Here is a 27354-nt window from a genome sequence, read left to right on the forward strand (position 1 = left end):
GCAGTAAAAAATAAGCGAACAACCGTCACACGTATCCTGCATTATTACACATTATGCAAAAACTTGAAGAAGATAAAAAGCGGTGTACAATATATTTTATATTTTATATTGATGTTTGTATTTTTTTGCACTTGCTTCTTTTTTCTGCAGCTGAGGTGTGATGGAATGATATTAGGTAAAATAAAATAATGAATGAGAGAAGAGGCACCTGATGGAGGTGAAACGAAAGAAAAAATAGAGTAGAAATGTATACCTGAAAGTATCCTGAGCATGATGTAACTTGATATCGTGCTAAGAAAAAAGAATGAGGAAAAAAAAATTACTCTATGGAGAAAACGGACACCAGCGATTAGAGACTCGTCTTCAATCTTGTCGTCTTCAGTCCGCGTTAACGTAGAAATAAATGAAAGAAGAAGATTCAAACGTCGAGTATAATTGTTTCTTCGAAATTGAACGCTTGTAAAAATAATATCGTTAACGTACGTAAATCATTAATGCACATGTAGGTAAGATATTTTTTCATGACACGAGTTGTCATATCGTTTATTATTTTGTTTGTATCGTTATAGAATACGACATGATAATTTTATTTTTGAAAATCTTATTGATTTGCCTCGCTTCTCTTGGTTTGTTAATTTTTACTCATTATACATTATACAGTACATTCGTACGTCAAGTAAAATCACATTTATTATTTACAAGTATATAATATCGTTAATATAATATGTACAATAAATTATATTCGTTCACCCCGTTTCACATATTACATGAATATGTGTAATATAATTGATCAGAAAAATAATAAATCTGTGTCGCGTTTTGCATGATTTGGTCAGGAAATTCTTATTTGTAGTACAAAGTTGTCGTTTATTCACACATGATATAATTCTCGGTTCGGTTGACTAACGAAGGATATTAAATATGAGTAGGCATGTAATTTATATCGTCAACGTTCCCCAAGCATGTATTTTATAACGACATGTGGTGAAATATCTTTTCACTCGATTATATTGTGACTTAGGCCCGACTTAGAGCCCGAGCTTTACTATTTATAGATACCGTTCTCTTGCAACATTTCTTGTCTTTCAATTATTTATTCATTCGCATTTTATTTTCCACTCATCTCTCAGAAATATTACACGAGAAGAAAAACTGGGAGGGTCTAAATCAGGCCTCAGTTGTACAGAACCAGGCGAGATTCTTTTTTCATATCGTTGCACAGAAATTTCCGATCAATTTCTTCGGGCGAACAATAGTTAATAATAATAATTTATAATTTAGTACATTTCAGACATCGAATAATAAAGAATACTGTCAATTACACATATATATACATATATGTATGTATATATAAAATACATATAATATATATATATATATATATATGTATATATATATAATATATATGTATAATAGTAACAACTTAACTTATAAATACATCGGTACACACTGGGTTTCTTTTCTGTTTGTTTGTGTTTTTCATTAAAATAATATGTTTGGCACTCACAGTTTTTTTTATCGCTTCTTTTTCATTATTTCATTTTCCTCTATTGTTTTAGGTCATTTAGTTCACTATATATACATATATGTATACATATATGTGTGTGTATGCGTATACCTATATACAATTTGACACGCGTCATATGTTCAGACGTATCTTCGCCGCTGTTTCATAATAATCGTGTGTGTGTATATATATATATTTATATATTATATATATATATATATATATATATTTAGGTACTAAAAATTTAATCGAGTGTAGAACGATAAACGGTCACACGACACACGCACACGGATCAATTGCGCAGAACGTAACTTCTTTATATTTACAATCGCTAAAAGTGATCGATTTGCATATTCAAGTTTAGGTCACGCATCGTACAGTTTATTCGATTTCTCATAATAATATGGCGAATACGACATGGCAAGAGATAATTGTGTAGTTAGGTACGAAGAGCGTTTTTCCTCGATTCGCGAGGGTGACCTTAAAAATTCATCGCTTCGGTCGAAGGTAGGCAGAAAGAAGTATGAAAATACCGAAGGTGAAAATTTGTAGTCGTTTTTCGGCGCGACGACGCGACACTCCATCCCCTTAATCGACGAAGCTCGTTCACCTGATCGTAAGAAACTCTGACAGCCCTTTCCTCGATAGGTTCGGGTCATCGAATTTCACTGCACCGAAAACACAATATCCGGAGGAAGCACGCTCCTTGAGCATTATACGATCGTCCTCGTCCTCCTGCAGTCGAATCTACGCCCCTTCCTTCAGTTTTTCCCCGGAAAAATTGGTCGAGCTCGCGCACGCGTCCGTCATCCAAAATTCAAAGGACTCGGCGGATCTCTGAGGCCTCGATCTAGTCCAGGCAAAGGACGTCTAGCTACGCTTCGGAACCGCTCGAGCACTCGTCGTTCTCCGGATCGATGTGTTCGTCCTCGTCCTGGTGGTAGTCGCCCGTCTCCTGCTGCCACTTGCTGACGTGATGGGTGTTCTTGTTTGCTCCGTTGTTGCCGTTGCCCCCGGATTGCTGCTGCGCCTTGGCCTCCTCCTCCTGCTGCATCCGCTTATGCTTCGTCCGCCGGTTCTGGAACCAGACCTTCACCTGGAACACGGGAGAAGAGGAGGTCAGAATTGTCCCCGCAGCGAATTAATCGGGCGCAAAACGGCGCGACGACCCTTCGGCAGAGGCCCGACCCGAACGAGGGTTTCCGGTAACAATGCGCCCTAAGATCCGTGAAACCCCCTCGAATCATTGTCCGCGAATTGACTCCGAGGCAATGTTCCGTCGAGGGTTCGCCCCTCCGATCTCTATCGGGCCGGAAAATCAGCATTGTACCGTCTTTTAGCGCGTCGACGATTATTCAAAGGGTTCGATGCTGCGGCATTGCTGACTCGAGCCATTCGACAAATCGACTTTAACCTCATTGAATTAGCCACAAACGCCATTCTTATATGTAACGTTTATAGATTCGGAAAAGTTGTTTCTCCAACGCTGGCAACAGAACAATAAATTTTCACGTTACGAAAGGAAAATCGAATCCAAAACTTTTTGCAGTACGTGAAGCTCGACACGCGCATATCAATTCTCCAAAGTAGCGAAGCGCACTTTTCAGTTTCGAGTTAATTGACTATGGAGAAGTTCCAATTCATTTCCAAATTGCCAATCATTTCCACAAGTGGGATTTCTTCATCGTCAAATTTCCCGGTATTGATCGAGAACCGCGACTTGCTATTTTGGTAAAATAATGTCTCAACGATGACTTTCGCCTAGACAACACTGAGGAAAATTTCATTTGTTACCTACCGTAACTAGCAATCTTCAGTAAAACAGGTATCGTTAAAAAAAACTGTTTGAATATTGTTGGAATTACTAAACACGAGGTACGCGTAACCATTTTCCGCTATTGTCGATCCTTTTTTGGTAATTGCAACGAAAAATCAGTTTGTTCGATTTACTCTACTTTTTTAGTTAAACAAGCCTTTAACGTCGATTTATTGTTGCTCAGGCGTTAAATTTTCGCAACAGTTATAAGAAAATATAGTAAGAGTGATCGTAATGAGAAAGAATAGTAACGAATACTAGACTTTCCGGTAACAGCTAAAAAAAACTAATTTTTATTTTCTACCTAGAACCATATTTTTCGATTGTGATAAAAAATGGAAACAGTTAAGGACTGAGCGGTAACCGGAACTAAAAATATCCCTCGGTGTAAGTTTCGAAAAGAAGGCAACCATTCCTCCGTCTTACTTGCCCCTCGAAAATAATCGTCCGCATTCCAAAACACAACACACTTCGTGTGAAATTAGGAATTTTCAAGTTGACCGAGAGATCGCTTTTCTTCCCCGCGGCGAGAAGAGTTATTTTCAAATCCGTTGAAAATTGATGGCGAAAGGGTGTCGCGGATTTTCCACCAACCGTTGGATCCCTGTTATCATTGTATTATCACAGGCAGGCGTGTGTCTCCGATGCGTGCGCACACAATGTAACGACGTGAACGATAGGGTGAGGCAAAAGTTTTCAGCCATAGAATCGGCGAAAGGTTGTCGAAAGAAGAGGGGCGGCTGAAGGCAGGGATAAATCCGGCGGGTAATCCCCGGCGGACGATAAAGCAGCCCCCGGGCGAGCTATTCCATCATCTCGGGGGTATTAGAGACGAACGTTTGAACCGGAAACGGTACCAACCCTCCTGCGGAGATTTCGACGAATCAGAAGTCGGAGACGCGGCGTAGCCATGACTACCGATGCCGCGGAGGGTGATTACCAAATGGGGGAGCAGCTCCCGCGGAACCGGATTAAACGATTAAACCGTTAGCGAATCGCGGGGTGAGTTCCGATGGGATCGGATACTGCGAGCTTGAAAGACGGGGCCTCCTATTTGCCGCGGTAATTGTTCGGTAAGTGGCAAGCGGTCTCGTCCCTGCACACCCCACATATTCTGCTGACGACGATTCGGCGAGCTTCGATCACGAGATACGTGTCGTCGTGTTCCCAAAACTGAGAGAAATTTTTAGTTCCTGTTTTCGCTCAGTCCTTGACTGTTTCCATTATTTGTCACAATCGAAAAATATAGTTCTAGGTAGAAAATAAAAATTAGTATTTTCTTGCTGTTACCAGAAAGTCTAGTAACCGTTACTATTCGTTCTAATTACGATCACCGTTACTACATTTTCTTGTAACTGTTGCGAAAATTTAATGCTTGCGGAACAATAAATTGACGTTAAAGCCTTGTTTCTGGGTCTAGTCGGGCCTTCTCATGACTTTCACGACAATGTTTCCCCACTAATTCCCAACCGGGGCCGGGTCAGACGATAGTTTATTCGCCTCGAATGATTTGGTCGATCGTAAAAAATAGTTGAAAAATTGTTTCTTCCGATAGCGATCAAATGGGGATTTATCGGGGCATCTTGATAATCTTCAGGATTTCACGTGGCTACCAAATCAGGGCCTCAGGAGCCATTCAACAATGGATCGTTTGACCAGCCTTCCTCCCCCCTAAGATAACGCGTCACAAATCCCCCCTTCTACAGCTCCAAAAGTGAACGCGTTTGTCGGATGGTCCCTTTTAAGGTAGCATGTGTATCATAAAATGGTACAATTCCTGCACAATAACGAGACTAAATTGAGTAAATATATAGTCAATACAAATATTTATAGTCGCGAATTCCCGGGAATAAAAAAACGAGCTGTACCTAAAATATGAGTAAAAATTTAATTAACTCCCGACTGATTCCCGAAGCTCATAATCAATCAATTATTCTATCGCCTCGAACAATTCATTATTCAGTTAAGGATGAGAAATAGTTGAAAAATTGTTTCTTTTCGCAGGGATTCGACCAGGTTTCATCGGGACCCAAGTCATGATGATTATTATTTGATCAAGGCCTCTTAAATTTATCTTTGCGTAATAAAATGTTACGATTTCGGATATAAATTTCTTTACGATCAGTTCCCGCGCACCATGCACGATAATACTCGTATATCTGTAACGGTGATAAACATAAATTTATCAATACAAACAATGATCAAAGACACGTGTTCTCACGGATGAAATAACGAACTCCGGGTATGTAATTAAACAACCGCGGTGACAGTGAGTGCCCACAATATACGTCAGCAGTGAGTTACACCGCTGTGCGCATGTTTAATAATAACACGATGGGTTAGTCGAGATGGGCGGAGTCGAGGCTCGCGGTATGCGTCGTCGATCGTGCGGGAATTAATTAATCCGGATTATTAATTAATATTCTAATTACGCAAGGAAAGGTTGGTAGCCCGGTTAAGGAACGAATGCTGCAGGCCTACGCTACGGATAATAATAATGCGCGCGGGATACGGAGGCATATGCTCGATCTATCAAACGCTTTGTAACCACTGTTCGATATAATTACGTTTATTGCTGTGCGTTACAAGAGCCGCACGTCCGTGCAGATTTAACTGCGGTGACAGGAAACTGGATATTCGCCTAACGAAAGTTCCTGCGATGATGAATGAAATTTTAGTTGTCTCATCGAACAGCGATATTGTAGATCGATCGCGATTCATCCTTCGGTTTAATATCATTGTTGCTGTGTCGGAGCAATATATATACACTAATTTTCTAATTATATACTTATTACGACGCTCGGAGAGTAAGGCGAAATTAAAATGCACGGTTAAAACCGCGTAGCGTGAGATTTTATCGGCACTTTAGTGGAATTAGAAATTAGGCATGCTGTTTAAATCGAATTCTCTAACAACGATTAACGTCTTTTATCGTTAGAGGCTCCGGTCACAGATGCTGTGCGACTCACGCCGATCTTTTTTTTTCAGGTTTGGATGCAAAATCGGATCAAATACCGTCGATGAGTGAAAAATTACGTTTTTACACTCTTATAGGCGCTCTTGATTTGCAGAAAATAGAACAAGGGAGAAGTAAAAAAACTCGAATCTTTCCGTACACGAATTTCACAATTATTTTTCAAGTCCTAACGCCCGTACGAAAAACAACCCTAAACTACGGAGTGAATTTGTACCTCTAACTTATAGATAATACAGAATTCCCATAAGAAGAAAATTGAGGGTTTGAATTTACCCTCGAGTTAAGGATTTTTTCCAGTAAGGGAAAAGAAAATGTATGAATTTACGTTTGCATATAAAGTTGTATTATGAAAAAAAAAAAGAAAAAAGTGTTCAGTCTACGTTTTGGAAAAATATCGAATCGCCGATCGAGCGGCGATAAATTCCAGTGTTTTTCACTCGGTTTACCCTTTTTCGCAGTTGTACGAGTTCGATATAAACAGCGAAAATATAGCTGATTGAAAATGGACCGGAGTCGGCAAGGTGCGAGCGATCGCGATGATCCCGGATCGTGATAATCCGGGTACAGCACCGATGTCACGCTCAGTAAACCCATTTTTAATCCCCTGAACGGCGGAGCCCTTCGGTAGTAGCGCGAAACGATCGTCCGTTAAATAAACGAACGATATTATTTTTTGATCGTGTCGAGGCGATATTGCCAGGGCAAACACCGAGTGTTCTCCCAACACGCGACGCTCGTTATCTGGGTATCTGCCAGCCGACGGTCCGGAGGCTCTATGCCTCTATACGCTTCGGTGTTATTCCGAAATATGAAACGACACCGCATTAGAGTTTTTCCCGGGGAAACCTTTGCGGAGGGACGATGTTTTTTTAGGACGAAATTGAGCCCACGTTCCCTCCTCAATATCTCCCTGAATTACGTTTTCATTTCGCCACCTTCGCACGTACGTAATCCAGGGGTACATGTGTGACGCACGGAATTATATATATATATATCTGATCCTATATGACGTGCTTTTTATACTTTACAATGAAAATCGACGCAGGGTAATTTAGATTTGTACACGGTTGAAGCGACACAACGATCAAAGAGAAATTATCCACGTTGAAAATAGGAAATTGCGTATAAACTGCGGACGATGAAATATTTATTGACGGTTTATGGAAACAACATTCTTGTGAAGAAAAAAATTGCGACGAATGCAATTGACGTAATTGACGAAGCCGGTGTTTATGAAATTCCGAGATTACGAAAGCTTGAACGTTGAAATTAGAAATGTTAGAAGTGAAAATAATATCTGGATCTCAGAACTCGAATGAAAATTTCATTCGTCAAGGTACGGTTTTCAAGCGTATAAATCCGAGAGGATGGATAGGTATGAAATGCACTACCGGTTCTATTAATACGTGCACCGTCCGATCTGTATGCGCGTAACGAAGTGACAGTGACATGCCGTTTACGCATTAAGAATTTTAAATAGTACCCGCTATACCTATGTACGTATAATCATGTCTGGAAGATGAGAAAGGAACAAATATACATATAAATCCTCAACTTATTAACGCGAGGCAATTGCACAGGCATTAGGTTGGTCTTTATTTGGGGTGTTTTAGAATTTTTCTGCGGACAAGGCGGAATAAGTTTGCAAATAAATCAATAAAAAAGTACGCGAAACCGGGAGCCTGTAAGCCAACCCTAAGTACTCCAGCCAAGGCCATGAATTTTCCCATGTAATTTCAATGGGAAATCGGCCAATTTTTTTTAGAATATCTATGAATATAGGAAAGACATATGCCAAGTTTCAGAATTTTTAAAATACCATTTAGCCGTGGACGAAAAAAAATAGTGCAGTAAGTCCGAATTCCCGTTGAAATTACATGGGAAAATTCATGGCCTTGGCGGGAGTACCTACTTAGGGTTGGCTTACAGGTTCCCGGTTTCGCGTACTTTTTTATTGATTTATTCGCAAACTTTTTCTGCCTTGTCGGCAAGAAAATTCGAAAACACCCCAAATAAGGACCAACCTAATAGGCATACCATATAAGCATAGCTTCTCTCCACATGTAATATGTGTGACAAAAATCAAAAGGATTCATTCGAATGCCCAAAAGATTATCCTGTAATAAAATTAATCAGACGTATTTTATTTACCGTTAAATTCGGCACAATTTCATTTGAATAAAATTTATTTCAATAATTGCAAGTCTGATTCAACTGTGAATCTTACATCAATCGATTGGCTAATTAATTCACACAATAAATATCGCCGTTTCTCAAATATTCAAACGAAATGAGAATGAAGAAAAACGGCTTCGTATATCTAATGAAATTTACTTCTTATTCTTGTAATAATTTCTGTATCATTAATCGAATAAACCATGCACGTCACGTGATCAATGTAATTAGGAACGCACACGTACGTCACATTACAGAGCAGATATCTGCGTGTACGTCTCTGTAAAAAATCGCGAATACCGCGATACGCGTACTATAATAATACTTTGCTATTGTATAAACAGCTCTAAAATAGGCGAGCAATCGTGAGTAATCCGATGTAATATTCGCCAGCAAGTTTTACGGCTTCCGATTCGCGTGCACATGTTGTACTTATTTACGAGGGTGTAGCAGCACTAATTCTCAAGATCAATGATAAGACCCTAACGCGATTACACAACTGTACCGCTGCATTGAGTTGCGTAATTCTACGCTACCAGAGGAAAAACTCGGAAATCTAGCCCAATGCTGAATTACGAAGTTTGGAAATCGGATCCGTTAATAATTCACAAATCGCGCCATGTCATATCACGACGAATCGCGTTTGATTTCCATTTTTTCCAAAATTACAGACACGCGATGTAACGAAATTCCCCCGAAAATTATTCGAAAAGAAAAAAAAAAAAAAAACAATTTCCAAGCCATGCAGCTTTTTAAATTTCAATTTATAATTTGTTTTTAAAACGCAAGTAGCTCTGAAATATTTCAAATGACGAGATTTTGTACGTTTGGAGTAGAATTCTGTTTTCTTTCTTTTTTTTTTTTTGCGTTTGATATTTCACTCTCGCAACTCTCATATATTTCATTTGAATGAATTTATGTGACAAAAATTTAATACGTGGGACGCGGACGGTATAAAATTGTTGAGAAGAGAAAAAGAAGAGGAAGATGATGAAGAAGACGAGGAAAGGAAAAAGAGAAAGAAATAAATTCTTTCTGGTTTACGAGACAGTTCGTTATAACTGTGTATAATAATATTACTTGATCGTCACCACGATATGAATCATTTGATATTCATAAATTCAAAACATATACCCACGGAATAATATCCAGGCGTGACGGTACACGTTCTCATTAAATCTGTTCGATCTTCGCCCGAGTGACAAACGTTTTATTAATCGATCCTAAACGAAATCAAATAAATCATCTGCAGGTATTATTCTTCAATAAACACGGGCTGGCTAAGTGTCAAATTTCTTTTATTACATCCACGAATTAATAACATTATACCTAAAATATCCCCATAATATTATGATCACGTGAAAATTCTTTACGGGATTAAAAATAATTTAAAAAACATAAAATCTTCCGGTGTGAATGAACTCTTTGCAATAGATTCTTTCATCCTAATATCCGCTAAATTCGTAAAATAGGAGAGATCTCGGTTTTAATCGGATTAATTGAAAAATATGAAGAAACCTGAATAACGCATCTACTTGTTTTAGAAAGAATTTCATTCGTTTCGAATTTGTCTAATAACATATATATAGATATGTAGGTTATTGTTTGTTCAGATTCTAAATTGGTTTTGCTATGGAGATAATTTTTAAGAGAATATTTATCGTGATGTTATCAATCGGTTTTTACAGTCTAGTTTTGAGCTTCGGTTTGCTAGAAATCAATCGCAGGATGGCGATCATCACAGCTTTCGAAAAATAAGTGCAAAAAGTGAACTAGCATAATACATTGGATGAGATGTAGCTGCTGCTGCTGACTTGCAGAATCGCATCGTTGCAGTATTCGAAGGTAATTATAATATCCGTCTGATTATGCCGATTGTTTATGATTCTGATTGGAGTCGAATGAATATTGATTGTTTTTAAACACATCTCTTTCCGCTCGGCGAAATCAACAATTTTACTACTGCGAAATGCATTAATTCGCTGCCAATTAGCAATTTTATTAATCAACGCCCGAAAATCAATAAAAATTTTATGGATTGATATAAATCCGCAGTTAAAAGAAACGATTTCATAAGCGATCAAATACGGCTTCAGAATCTATCAGAATGTAAAATTTCACGAAATCGAACAAATTTACATCACTCATTATTTCCCCGATGACTATCTAAAGATAAATCTTCTGCTCGATGTGGTTTTCGGTGTTTACTTTCTTTCAGGATTTAAATTCTGTCTGCGTTTTCTCGTGAAGTTTCAAGTACAGAAACAAGCAGTTCAGATCTACTTGTTCGCGAGGAAAATTCGTCGCATTTGTCGATACAAATTTCGAATCGAATAAAATGAAACTTTTACTTTGCGAATGGATAATCTACCGTCTACTCATATGAGTACGAATGAAATTTATTCTTTCAGAAAAAAAGAAAAAGGAATTAGACCAAATTTGTTTAGAGTTTAATAAGTTTTCTCTTCATGCTTCAGATAAAGAAATTCGAAAAAACGAGAAGGTATCCCAAACAAATTAGTTGGAATATTTACTTGTTCGAGACAAAAAATTTCATCGCATTTGTTGAACAAATTTCGAATCGAATAAAATGAAACCTTTACTCCTTACTACATTGGATTTACTACAAATGGATAAATCTACTACACAAACATACGAATAAAACGTATTGCTTAATAAAAATGAACGAGACGAAATTTCTTTCGAGTTTAAACGATCTTCTGCTTATATCCACCATATTTTAATTTCGCAAGAAATGCGCAGGCATACGTGAAATGCTTGTCGAGTAATAATCAGCCGCGGGCCCGATTATCTTTCAATTTGCATCTTTTGTTTGGTAAGTGGTCAATTCCGGGCGGTTTAATTACTTGACGCAATTACGTTCGCCGCCTGATCGAGTCTCGCGCATACCTGAACCGAGCTGCTGTCCATATATGTTGGGACTGGGGAATCGTTAATTATTCACCGCCGCCATTAAACTCGAGGCGAACGGCTCCCGGCCGACTCTTAATTTATATTTCGAGCTCGCTGCACCGCGGGCTTCCACCACCACCTCCGACGACGAGGCCCAAAGCTACGGCCCAGACCCACATTTAGGTACTACCTCGAATCACGATCCGTCTAGATGCATTCCTCCGGACAATTAGCGATTTACTCGAATTCACGCGATAATAATCTGCAGATGATTCGAGATGAAATTTTCATACGATTATTACTGGCTTATACGATTCACCATTTTGAATTGTTCATTAGTCGTCTTATTCAAACTACTTGTATTGTCGTGATTTTTTGGATTCTGATAAAAATTTAATTTCAAGTTATAATCGCTCGACATTTGAGAAACAGTAAATGAATTAATCAAATTGGAGAGAGTTCGACTGATAATCATGTGTCAAATGCAGAGAATATTCAACTATTCAACGGAACCGATAAGAAATGAAATTATTCATAACACCGTTGCGTATAAAAAAAAAAATTCCGTGAAATAATTTACTTTTATTACTTTTATTAAATCGTAGAAGTAATCGTGAGAAATTTTTCGATCTCGAATAATATATTTCCAGTAGCTGATGTAAAACTTTATTGCATTCACGTCAAGTCAATTGATAATTGTTACAAATATAAGCCTGCAGTTATTTAATTTATTGATTTCCGGCTTTAATTCTGTCTGAATAAATAAATTGTAAAAGAAAAAAAAAGATAAAGAAATAAATCTGAGATGTAAGAAAATTCCCAGCTGTATCCCATCGTGGGTTCTATAACGAGTTAATTGTAACAACCCCGTCCCGTAAAATGGTTGCCATCGTTCAAATGCGCGCGCATATTAAACACAGTGCAGTGTGTATTCACGTTATAACACGCCTGGACATTTTCTGCCCCTGAATTTAATTGTCACAGTGATCCCCTCTCTTTATACATAGCAGTGTATATATAAAGAGAGAGAGAGAGAGAGAGAGAGAGAGAGAGAGAGAGAGAGAGAGAGAGAGAGAGAGAGAGAGAGAGAGAGAGAGAGAGAGAGAGAGAGAGAGAGAGGGAAAGAGAAGGAGGGAATATTAAAAGGAATGAAAAAATTTTACCGTCCTTTATACGTTGTACAGTGTGTTAAATCACACTGCTTAATTCTCATACAGCTCATACGCGGAACCGTTAAATGTCCCCCGTGTCAAATTATCATATCAATTCCCTCGTTAAGTCTAGGAGGAGGGGCTCGTGTGCTTACGCTGTGCACAGTCGGCCATATTGGAATACTAGTTATATCATTCGACCGCGTGAAATGATAATTCGGATGTAAGAATTTGAAAACATTCAGGTTTCGATCCTCGCTAATAAATTCCTATGATACAACATTTTTATACATTTTTTCAGAACAGATTTGTTAAATTCACAGACATTTTTTTTCCAAGTGTAATATCGTGCACACGATAAGCTGATAAATGTTCTCGCAACTTTTGGATTAATTTCATACGTTGTCGGGATTTCTGAGAAAAGAAAATCTCACGAGTGACAATTGTAAGTTTGAAAAGTTTTGAATAATTGTACGAATCTTCCGAAGGTTTCGATATAGGTACATAAGTTTGTTTGAATTACATTGAACGAATTAAAATTATACGATTGTAGTTCGATTGCTGATCGTAAATTGTCTGCAACGTGAGTAAATACATGAATATATCTTTGATAACACTGGTCTGCAAAAAAAAAATTAATTTTTTTGTCCTCATTGTTTTCATCCATGATAACATCGTATTTGGTGCTCTAAGCACGGAATTTAACATGCAAATAAATACGGCACATAGATTTTAAATACAATGTTCATTTAATTATAAAGCGATATTATCAAAGTAACAACAATTACAAAAAAGTGAAAAAAGACTACGGTCCAAATTTTACAGCAAAAAATGCTAATTTTACAGTCACAAGTTATAAAAATATCAGTATATTCATCTTATTATGGTAATATGGTTCAAGTTATTTTGTAGTTTGTTTTCTTTTCATCGTTTCCATCGTAGTTTCTCGGCGAATCGACCAACAAAAATCAGCAAGCATTGCTGCTGACCATTTTCCTCCTCTCTCTTACGACTAGCTAAAACCTATTTCGTACGTACATACGTTGTTTATAATGTTAACGCATAAAACGAATTAAAAAAAAAACCTAAATTTATGATATTTCGGAAAAAAATTGAGACGTGATAGAAAAAATCGGCCATCGGGAACAGATTCAGAGCATCAAAATCTTCATATTTATGACATAGTTTTTTGAAGGAGGATTTTGTTGCAGACCAGTGTAATAAGTCTGATGGGAAATGAAATTTTCCTCACCTGTGTTTCCGTCAACGAAAGAGCCTGCGCCAATTGTTTTCTTTCCGCTCCAACGACGTAGTGATTTTTCTCAAAAGCGTGTTCGAGCTTCAGAAGTTGACTGGGACTGAACGCCGTCCTGATTCTTTTCGGTTTTCTGAACGGCTGTAGAAGGAATCCGGGGATATCTGGACCTGAATAAAAAAGTTGAAGAAAAGCGGAAACCGCAATTAATCAAACCGTTCTTGACAATTAGAGCTCATGAGAAAAATGTCATAAACATATATATATATATATACACATACATATGTCATATAACGCATATATATAATTATATATATATCTTGACCTCTGTCAAGGAAATTCTTATTAATTATCACAAATCGTCATATTACCATGCAAGTGGATGTTTATTGTGGTTTGAAGTATAAAATTTGAGGAAAACGTTTTGCACGTGCTGTTGAATTCCTCAGTGTTTAAGAATCGGCGATAACGCTGCAGCGGGTATCAAGTTCGCCAATTAAAGTAAGTGTACCAGTTATTGACACTGTCCCAATTATTGACCTTTTTTGGTTGTATCTATTTGATCATAAGTTTTAAAATTAGCAAAAAATAAATTTGTAGTTCTTAACCCTCTAACAATTGGTTTTAATCATTGAGCAATTTGGAATTTGTGCCGTATTTAAAATATTGTAAAATATAAGGGTCAATAATTGGATCTAAACGTGTCAATAACTGGTACACTTACCTTATTCCGCCGCCCTTGGCAAACTCGACAAAAATTCGCGAACGTTAACAGAATCTTACATTGAGAAAAATTTCATTCGTTACGGTAACTAGAAAAATTCAGTAAAACAGGTATCGTTAAAAAAATTGTTTGAATATTGTTGGAATTATGAAAACGAGCCTACACTCAACCATTTTGCGCTATTGTCGATGCTTTTTTGGTAATTGCAACGCAAAATCGATTTTTTCGGTTTACTCTACTTTTTTAGTTAAATAAGGCCTTAACGTCAATTCATTGTTGCACAAGCGTTAAATTTTCGCAACAGTTACAAGAAAATATAGTAAAAGTGATCGTAACGAGAAAGACTAGTAACGGATACTAGACTTTCCGGTAACAGTTATAAAACTAATTTTTATTTTATACCTAGAACTATATTTTTCGATTGTGGTAAACAATGAAAATAGTCAAGGACTGAGCGGTAACCGGAACTAAAAATTTCTCTCAGTGTACAAACACGTAAAGGTGAAATAACTTTGTTAGAAGACTGTGGAATAACTGAGAAATTTGATCTTTGACTAAATTTGCCTTGTGCAAAATTTTCAGCTTATAGATTTCTGTGTCATCCCCTGGGATCTCCATTGATTTTTCCTCTGCTACCCCGTAAATGACATACCTAATATATTCGGAAAGCAAACTGAATTCGCCGGCGATGTATTCAATTATTTTTCTATAGCGTGACCATTTCCGGTCAGCCTTGTAGGCATAATAATTACTGCTCTGCACGATTCTAGTTGTAAACGCATTGATCAAATATTGCCTTTTCCACCCTTCGAACGGGTTGACGCATACGGTGTATTGCCTGTGCTAATATGCGCACTGCACAGGGGAAAAATTTATATCCTGGAGGATATATTGTAGGATAATATGTACACGGGGATATACATCGCGTTCTTTGTGAACATGCACGCGGCAGAGATTTTTCCCCCGTTTACACTGCAATTACATTTTTGTTTCTACCTATCGTTTTGTACGTGTGCAGGTATACTTGTATCATTATTATACTTGTGCAAAATACGAACCGCGCGGTCTTTCCGTGACCGAAACCGCTGCGGGCTCGCTATTTCTTCAGTCCGCTACATGCGAATGCCTCATACTAGCGTCGTGTCGGGATCTACGATACAATGTGATAATTGTTCAACTGCAGATTGCTACACGAATTGGTTTGATGAATATGTAGTTTAAATAAACGTATTTTGCATTAAAACGTAACACAGTTATTCGATACAAATTTGGTGCACTTACGTGTCGCTTTTTTTTTATATCAGAGACCGAACAATTCTTCGTAATTATATGGGTTCAATTTAGGCAATTGTAACTCCAGGTTTCTTGACTGTTGCATTGGGCAGTGATCAGATCATTTTCTGTATTGATTCGTGTTGAGAAAATTGTACTATAGAGTTTATCTGACATTCCTCACTGAATTCAGATTAATTTGATTCAACGTAGGATAAAATTTCGTCAAATTTGCCTATTCAAATAACTGATGATAATCCTAATCAGTTTTTACAAGTTTCTTACTCTCGATTTGATAAAACAAAAAAACTTAGTCACGTAATTGAAAGATCTCTGAAATCTCGTATTATTCTGTGGTCAAAGGCTCATTATTCTAGTTTTCGATCTAGCTTGAAGAATCAAACTTTCAAGTATACGTTTTTGTATCCAGATTTTCATCATCGTTACAGAATTCGACGAACTGACTTGTTTTCAATCATTGTTAAAGTAATTCGAGATATTTAATCGGTAGAATCTAAGCTCGTGTTTGTAATCGACTCGCTTTCTTTTGAGTTTCTGAGGAAATCGTCGTAGCTTGCGAATACAACAAGTCGATATATATTCAATGGAAACTAATCAATCTCACACGCTGAATACCAAAAGTATAATTGCTCTATAACTCAAACATCGTTTTAAAGACCGAATAAAGGAGGCATTTAACAGGCAGTTTTGTGTGACTAATTTTCTCATTCTCCTTCATCCCATATCCGATAAGCATCGCGTCGTTATATACGCGAGTCAAATCCGCGCTGATCTGCGCGTAAAAGCGTTTGAGCGTGGCGTATAGCCGAGTAAAACTTCCTAGATTTTGCCTCGCGGGCATTCTCGGCGCATAGAGCGCACACACTGACGAATGTAACAACACGAGCGGAGGAGCTTGAGTCGAGTTTGAGCGCGACCCAGTAATTACCGGCAATTACCTGCAGAGCGAGCTCACCACGTAGGTATATTCGAATCCTACCCACTGCACTGATCAGGCTGGCCGCGCAGCTGAGGCGCCCTGAGCGACTTGAAATTATACTTTTTGAAATAAAAAATGAAGCGGAAGACGAAGAGGAAAGAGAAAAGGAAAAAAACAACAGCCAACGAGACCAGATCGTTACAACGTATCAAATAGGCGTAAGCTGTGCGTGCAGGGGGGGCGCCTTTTTAATTGTTACGCAACGCTGGGCGGTTGGTACGCGTGCACGAGCCGTTGAGTACCGCCATTTTGTCTGCGCGCGCAATCAGCCTAACCTCAAAATTTCTTTTACACGTAACCTGTGCGTATAACGTTTAAAACTCGTTTGTTATTCAGGCGATAATTGCACGGGCACGCCCGTTATATCTACTCAGTTATATAGATACACACGATATAGCGGAGCAAAGCCGTGCTTTATGCGTGTAACATGCCTCGCCGCTGCATAGATATACTTTTATATATGCGGGAAAAAGGCATGTTATTCATTTTAATTATATCCAGGTTTATGCAGTCGGTATATGTACATATATATATATATATACATAAAGATACCGAGAGTTGTTAATTCACTTCAGGTTCTAAGGTTTAAATATAAACTGGCTGTTTCAACGACATTTAAAAAAAAGCAACGACTGTTGAATATATTATTGTGATTAGTGAATAATTCTTATCACCGATCAGGTCAACGAATTATATTCATAGAAAAATTAAACCTATGAATTCGATCCAGCGATTCAACAAAACTATAAAATTAGTCATGTTCAACATATAAATCCATGAACAATGACAGTAATAAAAATTTATCCGAATGTTTCTGTACGAAACCGCACGCGATTAATTCGTTCCAGTAGATCGATATGGCGATTTGCTTTTTTCCATTGCAGGTACACAGAAGCGGTACTTTTTTTTTTCAACTCCCGGTGTATGGATTGATTTTTCCTTACCCGGAGTCAATTAAATTGAAATTATACATGCGATATGTTTGACCAGGCTGCCAGTTGCAGCGCGGGCTCTTATAAACGCGAAAGCTGCTGCGGGTCGAGAGGCACGTTCGAAGTATAAAATAGCGCCTCGTTAAGCAGCCATTTTACGAGGTAGCCTATTTAAAACGTAATTGAAATTGCTAATATTGATTATTAAGCCTGCAGACATGCACAGAAACGAAATATATATACGTTTATATATATATATATATACACACCCGCCATATGCACGTTACACTGACGTACATTACACATGATATAATTTTTCATCAACGGAGTATTTTATATATGTGTGGTTCATTTTTAACAAAGTTGCTAAAAATTTGACGAGAGAAGGAAAAAACTGAAAGTGCACAAATCATGAACTTGAGAGTAATAATAATAATAATAATAATAACAGCAATAATAATAATAATAAATACCTATAGATAGTTTGATGAAACGACATATAGTACGGTGAACGCTAGGTGTAGGTAAGATGTTAAACGAGGAACATTAGTTGGACTGCCAGGCGAGCGGATTGCCGAAACTTAATTACCAGCCGGGTATAGTGTAAACGTTTGACAGCTACCGAGATTTCAATATGAATACGTGCACACCGTTGCAGGAACGAGTCAACCTGGGTGGGTTATGTATATCCGTTGAGGATAATGCTGTATCTCACAATTCATTTAACACTGTTCATTAAACACTAGACGAAACGACGTTGTGTGCGAAGATGACGGTGACGTTTGTGTGCGCGCGAGCAGGCTCAGGTTGTGCAGTGTTTGTACAAGAAATTCATAGGTGGGTCTTGAATTGCTGAAATATGAGACAACAAATTTGTTAGGACAACACTCGTGCGTCGCCTTTACTATACAACCAATACCGTATACGTGTAACGGGCAATTATGGTAATGGCAATTTATTAATACCTAATGTATTACCGGTTCATGTGCGACTGGGGTTTGACTTGGTATTAACCGCAACGCGTAACAAAGTTATGGTAACACTTAGTTTATATCCTTGATTCGGCCTCCGTTCCAATGTCAAGAAAGGCAACCGAGCGTGACGTCAACTTCGGTATAATAAATTAGCAAACGGATGAAAAGTAAGTATCAACGATGTCACGAAGAATCATTCGATTCAACTCTGACCGCGAATTTTTAGCATCGCGCCGCCAGATGGCGGGTTCTTCTCACAACCAAAGTGAGCTCTCGTCCTTATAATATATTGCTGCGTAGCGATTAAATGTTTGACTGAAGTGATCAATTTAGTTCAGTTTGGTTTAGTGTAGCTTATTTGTTTTTTTCTAATGTCGCTGATCGCATTACGTTGAGGAGTAAATGTTTTATATAGTTGTGTGAGCAATATATATGTTAGGGTGATCCTTGTTTGGGGGGTTAGAAAAATTTTCAACGGGACGCCATCCGGATCTGTTCCAAATTATTAGGAAAAAATCTGTGGTAAGTTTTAAGCCTTCAAGTCAACAACGATAAAATTTAAAAATTTTCACAGTTAGTTTCTATGATTATAAGCAACAACTCTGCCAAGTTTCAAACAGATCTCTCAATTTATACCAAAGTCATAAAAATTGCAATCACTAGTTCTAAAAACTACATGTATTTTACATTTAACACTCGCAGAGCTTAGCGGCACGTGTTCCAGTTGACATAGAGGTTTGAAACCATACCCATTTTTTTTCTTTGCTTGTTGTAGCAAAGATTGTTTGTTGCTTTTTTCAGTTTGATCAGAAATTCATTCAGTCGTAAATTTGCCCCGGGGATGCGATAAGCGCATTGAAAATTACTTCACGAAAGTGGAGAAAGTAAGAAATGATTCCGAAAAAAGTTATTCCATGGAATACGTTACGCTGTATATGTATAGACAGCACATACACGACATAATACTTCGTACCTGTGACACTCTACAGGAAAAAAGTGTCATCGTACGAAATAGACACGAGTGACAACAGGACATTCAGCAAAACGTTGACAATCGGGGTGGAATGGCAGTGTGAGGTATATAATGCGTATCATACGGTCTACGGATGAATGGAATGATCGCGCTGCTTTGCTCTTTACCACGTCTTTTTATTTTCTATACACAGTATACCTTTTCCCGCCTCGCTTTGTTATTACCTTTCCTATTTCTATTGCGCGATTCTACATTCCCCTGTCAAAAAATGGAAGTCTAGCTACCTACCGACCCCCCGTCGGGCTTCAGCGTCATGTCAGAGGGCGGGATTCTACCCGGTTAGACATAATGCAACTGTTATTAACTTCTCTTGGACACTTTACCCATGGTGAAATGTGAAACGAACCACGTTCCGAACCGTTTTCCAACTAGATTCATTGATCAAGATAACGAATACTTTTTTTAAGAATCCATTCCGCTTTTTCGTAATCGGGTATGGAAAGTTATACGGAATTCGAGTATCCGGTGTTGAGATTTCCCGGCTTCTTCACCCTGTCAAGCACCAATGCATCGTTCTAGATACGATTTGTGTCAAGGATCTGACTCGAGAACGTTTTTCCTCTGTCAGTTCGAAATCGTTTGAGGAAAAACGAATCGCGGTGAATCTGCCAGAGGAATTAAATCAGTGGAAACGCTGTTTATTTTCAGACCATTGTTGAAGGGTAGGCCGTTCAGTGCTACACACTTATCGATGTAGTCTAGGGATTTGGCCGGGTGCGGGAAGCATGATTCAGCGCGATTCGATTTATGTATTACCCCATGATCTACGACCAAGTTGATTATATACTTAAAGGGGTGAACAAACTAGTCAATTAATCACAGGATATATGGGGGTTAACTCATGGGTCCAAAGAGAAGGACACTTAGGCCATGCGGCGAGCCGGCGTTCAGTAGAGAAATCGCGGCTATTGCTCAAAGCGTAAATCAGACGAATGAAAATTCATGCATTTCGACTGTACAGCGTGAAAACATAGATTGACCCTCGCAAGCAATTAGCCTCTTAATTAATGGCGTTGTTATATTTTCGAAAGGCTGAAGCAATATCGAGCCTGCTTAACTGCAGCTTTGTCCGTTATCTTGCAATTAGCGGGTATCAGTAAAGACTGTGTAACGACTCCAGTATCACTCTTTTTTTATTTCTCTCTCCCTCTCTCTCTCTCTCTCTTTTCACTCTCGTATAACGCGAACACATGTTGGTATTAGTTATGCTCGTTCTTGAATAACCACACGAGCATTATACTGCATCTCACTTTACGTAATGTGCAGTGTAAAGGAACTGCGATGCACACTTGCGTAAGTGCGACTGAACTTAATCGTCGCAACCTCTAGAGCGATAACACGCGTAAGTTATTCGACACCCCAAAGTGAGTCGACAATTTCATTGTACAACGAATTCACGAAGTCAAACGACTTTGAAACCATTAAATCGACCAAGATAATGAAAATGATGAATTAACGATAGTCAGGAATTGGATTTTATCCGTAGAAGAAAAATGCACTTCCATTGATCAGAACTGAGAGAAAATTTTAGTTCCAGTTACCGCTCAGTCCTTGACTATTTTCATTTTTTACCACAATCGAAAAGTATAGTTCTAGGTAGAAATTTAAAATTAGTTTTCTAGCTGTTAACGGATAGTCTCTAGTATCCGTTACTATTCTTTCTCGTTCTAATCACTGTTACTATATTTTGTCGCAACTGTCGCGAAAATTTACCGCTTGTGCAACAATGAATTGACGTTAAAGCCTTGTTTAACTAAAAAAGTAGAGTAAACCTTAAAAACTGATTTTGCGTTGCGATTACCAAAACATTATCGACAACAGCGCAAAATGTTTTACGCGTACCTCGTTTTTCGTAATTCCAACAATATTCAAACAATTTTTTTTAACGATACCTGTTTTACTGAACTCTTCCAGTTACCATAACAAATGAAATTTTTCTCAGTGAACCATTACAGGTAGAGCTTCTCCGTTAAAAAAACTGAAATGATTCCGCGTCTTGCGCAGTGAAAATCAAAATCCAGGTGGAAAATATCGTATCTACTTGAGTAGATATTTAATTTTCCAACAGCTGCCCGATAGTTATTACTCGACATCCAACGTGCGAGAAGGCGAATGGAAAGAAATGTCGAATAATTGATCGGGGATGAGAAGTCACAGGAGCGACCGGAAGCGTAAAACAAAAAATAACGCGACGACCGAAAACTATACGACGGAGATAATTGATGTTTGAGTTGTGATACAACGATACGCATCGTGTACACGGTATAACGTAAGTGTAAGTGAGTAAACAGTCGATTTGGTACCAACACAGAGAGTCATTCCTCCGCAATGACGACCGGTACCAAGGGGGAGGGAGGGAGTGAGCGTGACGTCATTACGGAACAAAGATGGCGTCGATGTTGCGATTTTTCTGTTGCAGGGGGGCAGTAAGTGGGCGAGAGAGCATTCCCTCGGTCCAACCTGGTCACGTGCGTGCTTCCAGCTTATGCCTGTTAGCCTATCTGGCTACTGATTGCCGCAAATTTATGATAATTGTCTTTCGCGGTATACGGTGCATGGTCCGGCACACCTCGAGCCTCGACTAAGGTATTCCGTCAATGCCCGACCTCGTTCGAACGCCTTTATAAAGCCGGCGCGAAAGTCCCCGTCAAGTTACAATCTGTTGTTTGATAATTGGGCTTCGGCCAATCGGCGATCTCTGCGACGGGCCCGTTTTGCGGGTACGAATATATGTACCTACGTGGTGGTAAAGTACGGCAGAAGCAAGCTCGCACCGATACAGCTTTTTCCACTTTATAGCGTTTCGCGTACACTTCAATAACATTAACCCGCACAATGATCGCGTTAATCGATGCCTTCGGAGTGAAATTAACCGCTCTTGCAACTCGCGGTACATACTGAACAGGATACGGGAGTCCAAGTATGGGCAATTTCATTCTTATTGCAAGGTACTAATGATCGGTCCTGGTACAGCCTCTTCTAGGTTCGTGTTAAATATGGGAAAATGGAACGAATACAAACGCTGGCGCGTTATTACAATTAGCAGTTTCTAGGCCTACAATCTCGGTTACCTCATTAGCTTACTCGTAAAATTTGTTCGAAAGTAGATCACTGACACTTCGGATATAACGAGAGTATAAAGAACAACAAATGACTTTGAACGTCTGATAAACCGAAGCGCGTCCTTATCGCTCTCTTATACTCCACACCTCCCTCTCCTCTCTCATCTCTTTCTCTCTCTCTTTCGGTTCTTTATGCTTTCAGTGTTAAGCAACCTGCGTAGCGACAATTATAATCTTATCTTGGTAAATAATTTTATACGGCATTATATATATATATATATATATATATATATATATATATATATATATATATATATATTATCGACATGCTAGTTAGACTCTTGTAAACTTCCGTCATTCGGATATTCAGCCGACTTGTGGGTTGCTTGTATTCCCAACACTTCAAGATGATTGTACCGATTTCCTTATGGTTTCACGGTTAAATTACGTACCTAATTCACGTTCTAGTTCGATCTGTCGTACAACTTTAGCTCCATTCAAATGTCGTCGTGTTTATTGTTTCACGACAAAATTTTGCCAATTTATGGAAAGAAGCAATCTTGCTTTAATATTCATTGTACGGATGGACTTTATTAATACCGTACACAAAATTTTGCTCCAAACAATACCTGTCTTTCAAGTCTAAAAATTTATTGTATCACCCAAACTCACGTGACAAATTTTTTCTGGCGAATAACTATATTTTCTTACAATATACAGTCACTTTGGTTCAAAAATTAATATTGTCACACCGTGACGTTTGGATAGATTGGATAGTCGAGATTTTATTTTTGACGAAACATTTCACGAGGACTCTCGATCAGAAATCTTTTATCAGAGTGGCTGAAGACTCAGTACTGATGATAATTTGAAAAGCTTCTCGATTGCTGTCTGTCGGTAAATTGTAGAATCTTTCAGGTACAGTGTTGGATGAGTTGTTCGATCGCTTTGATCACTAGCTTTCTTCACATTACATTGCTAAGTTGTGTAACTATTTAGGATGAAGAATCCATCGTCAGAAGAATTCGGGCACTCAACTGTATAATGCACCTATAATAGACGATTGCTCCGATTTTACAATTAGTCAAATCATCAATCACATTCCGATGCATTTGGATAACTTAAGCATCGTCATGATCCCGATTACTCGTACTTCCTGAACATAAACGAGTGGAAATTGCTGATATCAGTGAACAGTTACGGCTATAGATTTCGTGGCTATGAGTACAGTGGCTGATATTTCCAGAACGAGTAGGTATACTAATTACAAGTGCGCGGAGTCATTTACGATTCGCTGAACGTCACGCCAGTGAATGTCCACCGTTTATGAAAATGAAGATTGCAACCGATCAAGTAGGTGACGAGGCTGAAGTTGACAATATAACGCTCACACTTGCAGATCTCAACGATCCGGCATAACCCGCTTGTTATTAAAACCGAGCGTCAGCGACCGTTCGAGACTTGGACGATGCTCGATCGGCAGAAGCTTAAGGTACCCCTGCACCGATTGTCGCACGTGGAGTTGATAAAGAGGGTCTGACTTACCGCCGGGAAACCTGTGAGGGAAGATCCTCCCGTGCCTGGATAATAGCCATGGATAAAGGGGGTAGCTGTCTCTGGGCGGCTGATGGGGATGCGGCGGTGGGTGTGGCCCGCCGGGGGGTCCGGGGTGAGGATAAGGCCCATGGGGGGGTCCGTGGGGCGAGGCGCCGTGGTGGGCCTGGAGGGCGACGGCTAGGTTCGCAGCCTGAAAGTGCTGAGCGGCGGCGAGGTTGGCAGCGAGGGCGAGTTGCTGGGAGTGGTACTCGGTCTGCCCGGGCTGCGTGGCTCCCGGGGGATGTCCAGGAAGACCGTAAAGGGTTTTGAGCTGCTCGGCTGCGGCGACGGCGGCGGCGGCAGCGCTCGGAGGCGGCGCGAGGTAGTTGGGACTGGGCCTTACGACCCCGGGTGGTGGTTGGGGGTGCCCACCGACGGGGGAGTCGCGGGATATCCGGTGCGGGGGGCTGGGACTGTTGTTCGGCGTCGAGCCGCCGCTGTGGCTGTGGGACGTGGTGCGGTTGAACTCCTGGAGGTGGTGGGTCAGGCCCAAGGGGTGCCCGTTGTGCGCGGGCGTGTGCCTCGCCGTGGGATACGACTCGACCGAGGAACTCCTTGACCCAGGCCTGTCCGAACCCTCCGAGTGCCCCCCGGGGGACTGCAGCGAGGCCTGGCGGCCCCGCATCGGGCCCGGCGAGGAGGACCCCTCGACCTCCATCGGACTTCCATCGCGTTCCAGGTGATCCGCGACCCTGTTAAGCCGGTCCTCGCGGCCCCCGCCGACTATCGAGTCGATGCTGAAACCGATCTTCGGCTTCGAGGGCACCGCGACTATCGGCGTCGGCGCGAGTGGCATCATTGTACGTGTCGCGGCCAGGTTAACTCGGCAGCCTTGCTCCTGCTGAGACCCCCTTTGTCCCGTGCTCAGCGAGTGTCCTGACGGGGCCTCATCTCCTATACTACCCTTGGCGTTGCCGTTGCGAGGGTCATTCGTTATTCAACCACCGAAGAAAACCACTCAACTACAAAATTATTATCCTCTCTATCCCGCACACTGTCACACTTTGATTACGCACACCGTGGCCATGACCGCGATGATTCGGGGGACCAGTTTCACTTCCCGTCGGGGCCTGACAATCGTTGTACGTCCAGAGTTCAGGCGACTCCGGATCTTGTAAATCCAGAGGCTTTTTCTACCCGCTCGAAAACCTATCGCGCACTGTCACTTACTCAAACGTCCACAAAACAACATTTATCCAACCACTGTACGTCTTCTCCTCACTGTCAAATCGCCCGATAACCTTGCGTCGTTTCGATGCTGCGGTGTGCCTGCCGCAGCTGCGCGAGGAGCGGCGGTGTCTCGGATGCTTCTGGCGTCGGGTCTTGATGGTGTTTGAGAGAAAATTACCGACTAAACGCCACTGCCCCCGGTGGTGGGGGGTCAGTTCCACGTCCACCTACCGCCGTCAGGGGGAGGCGGGGGCGGGGCCAAAACAATCTCCCGGACTCGTCTGCTCCTCCGGCAGCGTCATTGGCTCAGATCCTTCGGCCGCGCCCTCTCTGCCCCCAATCTGCCACACGGGCAAACCCTATTTGGAAGGTGGTGGGGGACGCATTAGTTCGCGATGGGCGTTGGACGAGGCGCGGGCGCTTTTTGCCCCGGCATGAAAATGAGCCGTTTAATTAATACGTCTGGCCCGCGGAGTGTACTGTTTCTTAACCGAGTCGGAGGCGGGGGAATTCGACACGATGTTCGGGGGTGGGGATCGCTACCTTTCCCACTCATTTTTGCCCCGTATTTTACACTCGACGCGTATATCTACTCGGTAAGGGACACGCTTCTTATTTTGCCAACGGAGTTTCCTGCATACCTACTTCGAAATCCACCGCCGTGGTATTTTTTGTTGAACTCGAAACCTTGTAATTATTATCCTCAATATACCGGACTCCTTTACTTTTATATCTCTTACTCTCTGGCTGCAAATCAATATTCATTCGTTAACTCCTCTTTGGATCGTACCAATTACGAGTTTCCCGTCATCTCGTTCTCTCATCTCACGATTCACCAATGTGGGTATCACGCAAATCTTCGTGAAACCGACTTTTCGCGAAGCTTGAATCAAGTCCTTGCACTTGAAAGTCGACGCGAACTCCACCACCTGCAATTTTGCCAAATTCCAACGTTCATTACCCTCAATAAACGGGACATTTTATAAAATCCGTTACTCTCTGATCGCGAATCACGATTCACTCCGATAAAATTTTCGCTAGATGTTCTACATAGGTCAAGTTCCTGTTGTCCAATTCTCTCGTCTCGTAATTTACACTGGAATATCTTGATGAAATTGACTCTTCGTAGAACCGACGGTCGTCTTGAAATCAGGTTACACAAAAGACCCTAGGATCTGTAACCCTGAAATTGATGCCTTTTCGTATCCGTTCAATGCATTCAGACGTACCTACACTGCCAATAAAGTGACTCGGGAGCAAGCGCGGTGAACCGTGCACGAGCCGGCGGGAATCGAATTGGCTCACAATTTTATTTCGGTGTCCGAGGAATCCTGGTTTTACTTTTTCGCCACCGATTACCGCCGCTCTAGCTATATATGTATAGGTACATCTATATAACAAGATTACGCGAGTCACAACAAGATTATTCACTCTTTTGCTGTTAATATTTTGTTTGTGAAGCTAATTCTTTGCAGACGATGCTCTCTGTATGGTATATGATATATTATAATACATTTCTGATGAATAATAATCTTTAATATATAATACATTTCTACTTCACGATGCGGCTGCATTATTCACTTAAATGCACCGTGCAGCTTGCGATATGTATACCTATTGTGATTGTTAACATGCGGTCATTTTGCGAAAATTATCATGCGTAACGTAACACATTGTCAACGCTGCGATGCAACGTAAAAGTGGTTTACGTTCAAGTGCATCCTTCGTAATTCGGAAATGGAATATATTTGGTAAAATTCATACCAGAGAAATAGAATTTTCTTGTTATCTATGCAA

At 40.1% G+C, this 27354-nt stretch overlaps 2 protein-coding genes across 6 annotated transcripts in view; one reads left to right on the forward strand and one right to left on the reverse strand.

Moving 5' to 3' along the window:
- The window catches only part of LOC124217790 (uncharacterized), a 174975-nt gene that overhangs the window by 116167 nt on the left and 31454 nt on the right, over positions 1–27354 (forward strand). The gene's annotated exons all lie outside the window — the stretch shown is intronic.
- LOC124217786 (homeotic protein empty spiracles) lies at positions 516–25706 on the reverse strand. Its single transcript, XM_046623845.2, has 3 exons — positions 24337–25706; positions 13792–13964; positions 516–2603 (listed from the first exon to the last, which is right to left on the reverse strand). Exons 1-3 carry the CDS (start codon positions 25184–25186, stop codon positions 2382–2384), a joined length of 1245 nt encoding a protein of 414 aa, XP_046479801.1. The 5' UTR covers positions 25187–25706; the 3' UTR covers positions 516–2381.

This window comes from Neodiprion pinetum, chromosome 4 (genome assembly GCF_021155775.2).
Source record: "Neodiprion pinetum isolate iyNeoPine1 chromosome 4, iyNeoPine1.2, whole genome shotgun sequence".
Taxonomy (NCBI): Eukaryota; Metazoa; Arthropoda; class Insecta; order Hymenoptera; family Diprionidae; genus Neodiprion; species Neodiprion pinetum.

What these genes read in the sequence shown, in the direction of transcription:
- LOC124217786 (XM_046623845.2), bottom strand. Translation starts at nt 25,186, where the DNA reads ATGATGCCACTCGCGCCGACGCCGATAGTCGCGGTGCCCTCGAAGCCG. An exon ending in CCCTCACAGGTTTCCCGGCG is followed by an intron (nt 13,965 to 24,336) that starts GTAAGTCAGACC and finishes TTTTTTATTCAG; the next exon opens with GTCCAGATATCCCCGGATTC. An exon ending in TTTCGTTGACGGAAACACAG is followed by an intron (nt 2,604 to 13,791) that starts GTGAGGAAAATT and finishes CCCGTGTTCCAG; the next exon opens with GTGAAGGTCTGGTTCCAGAA.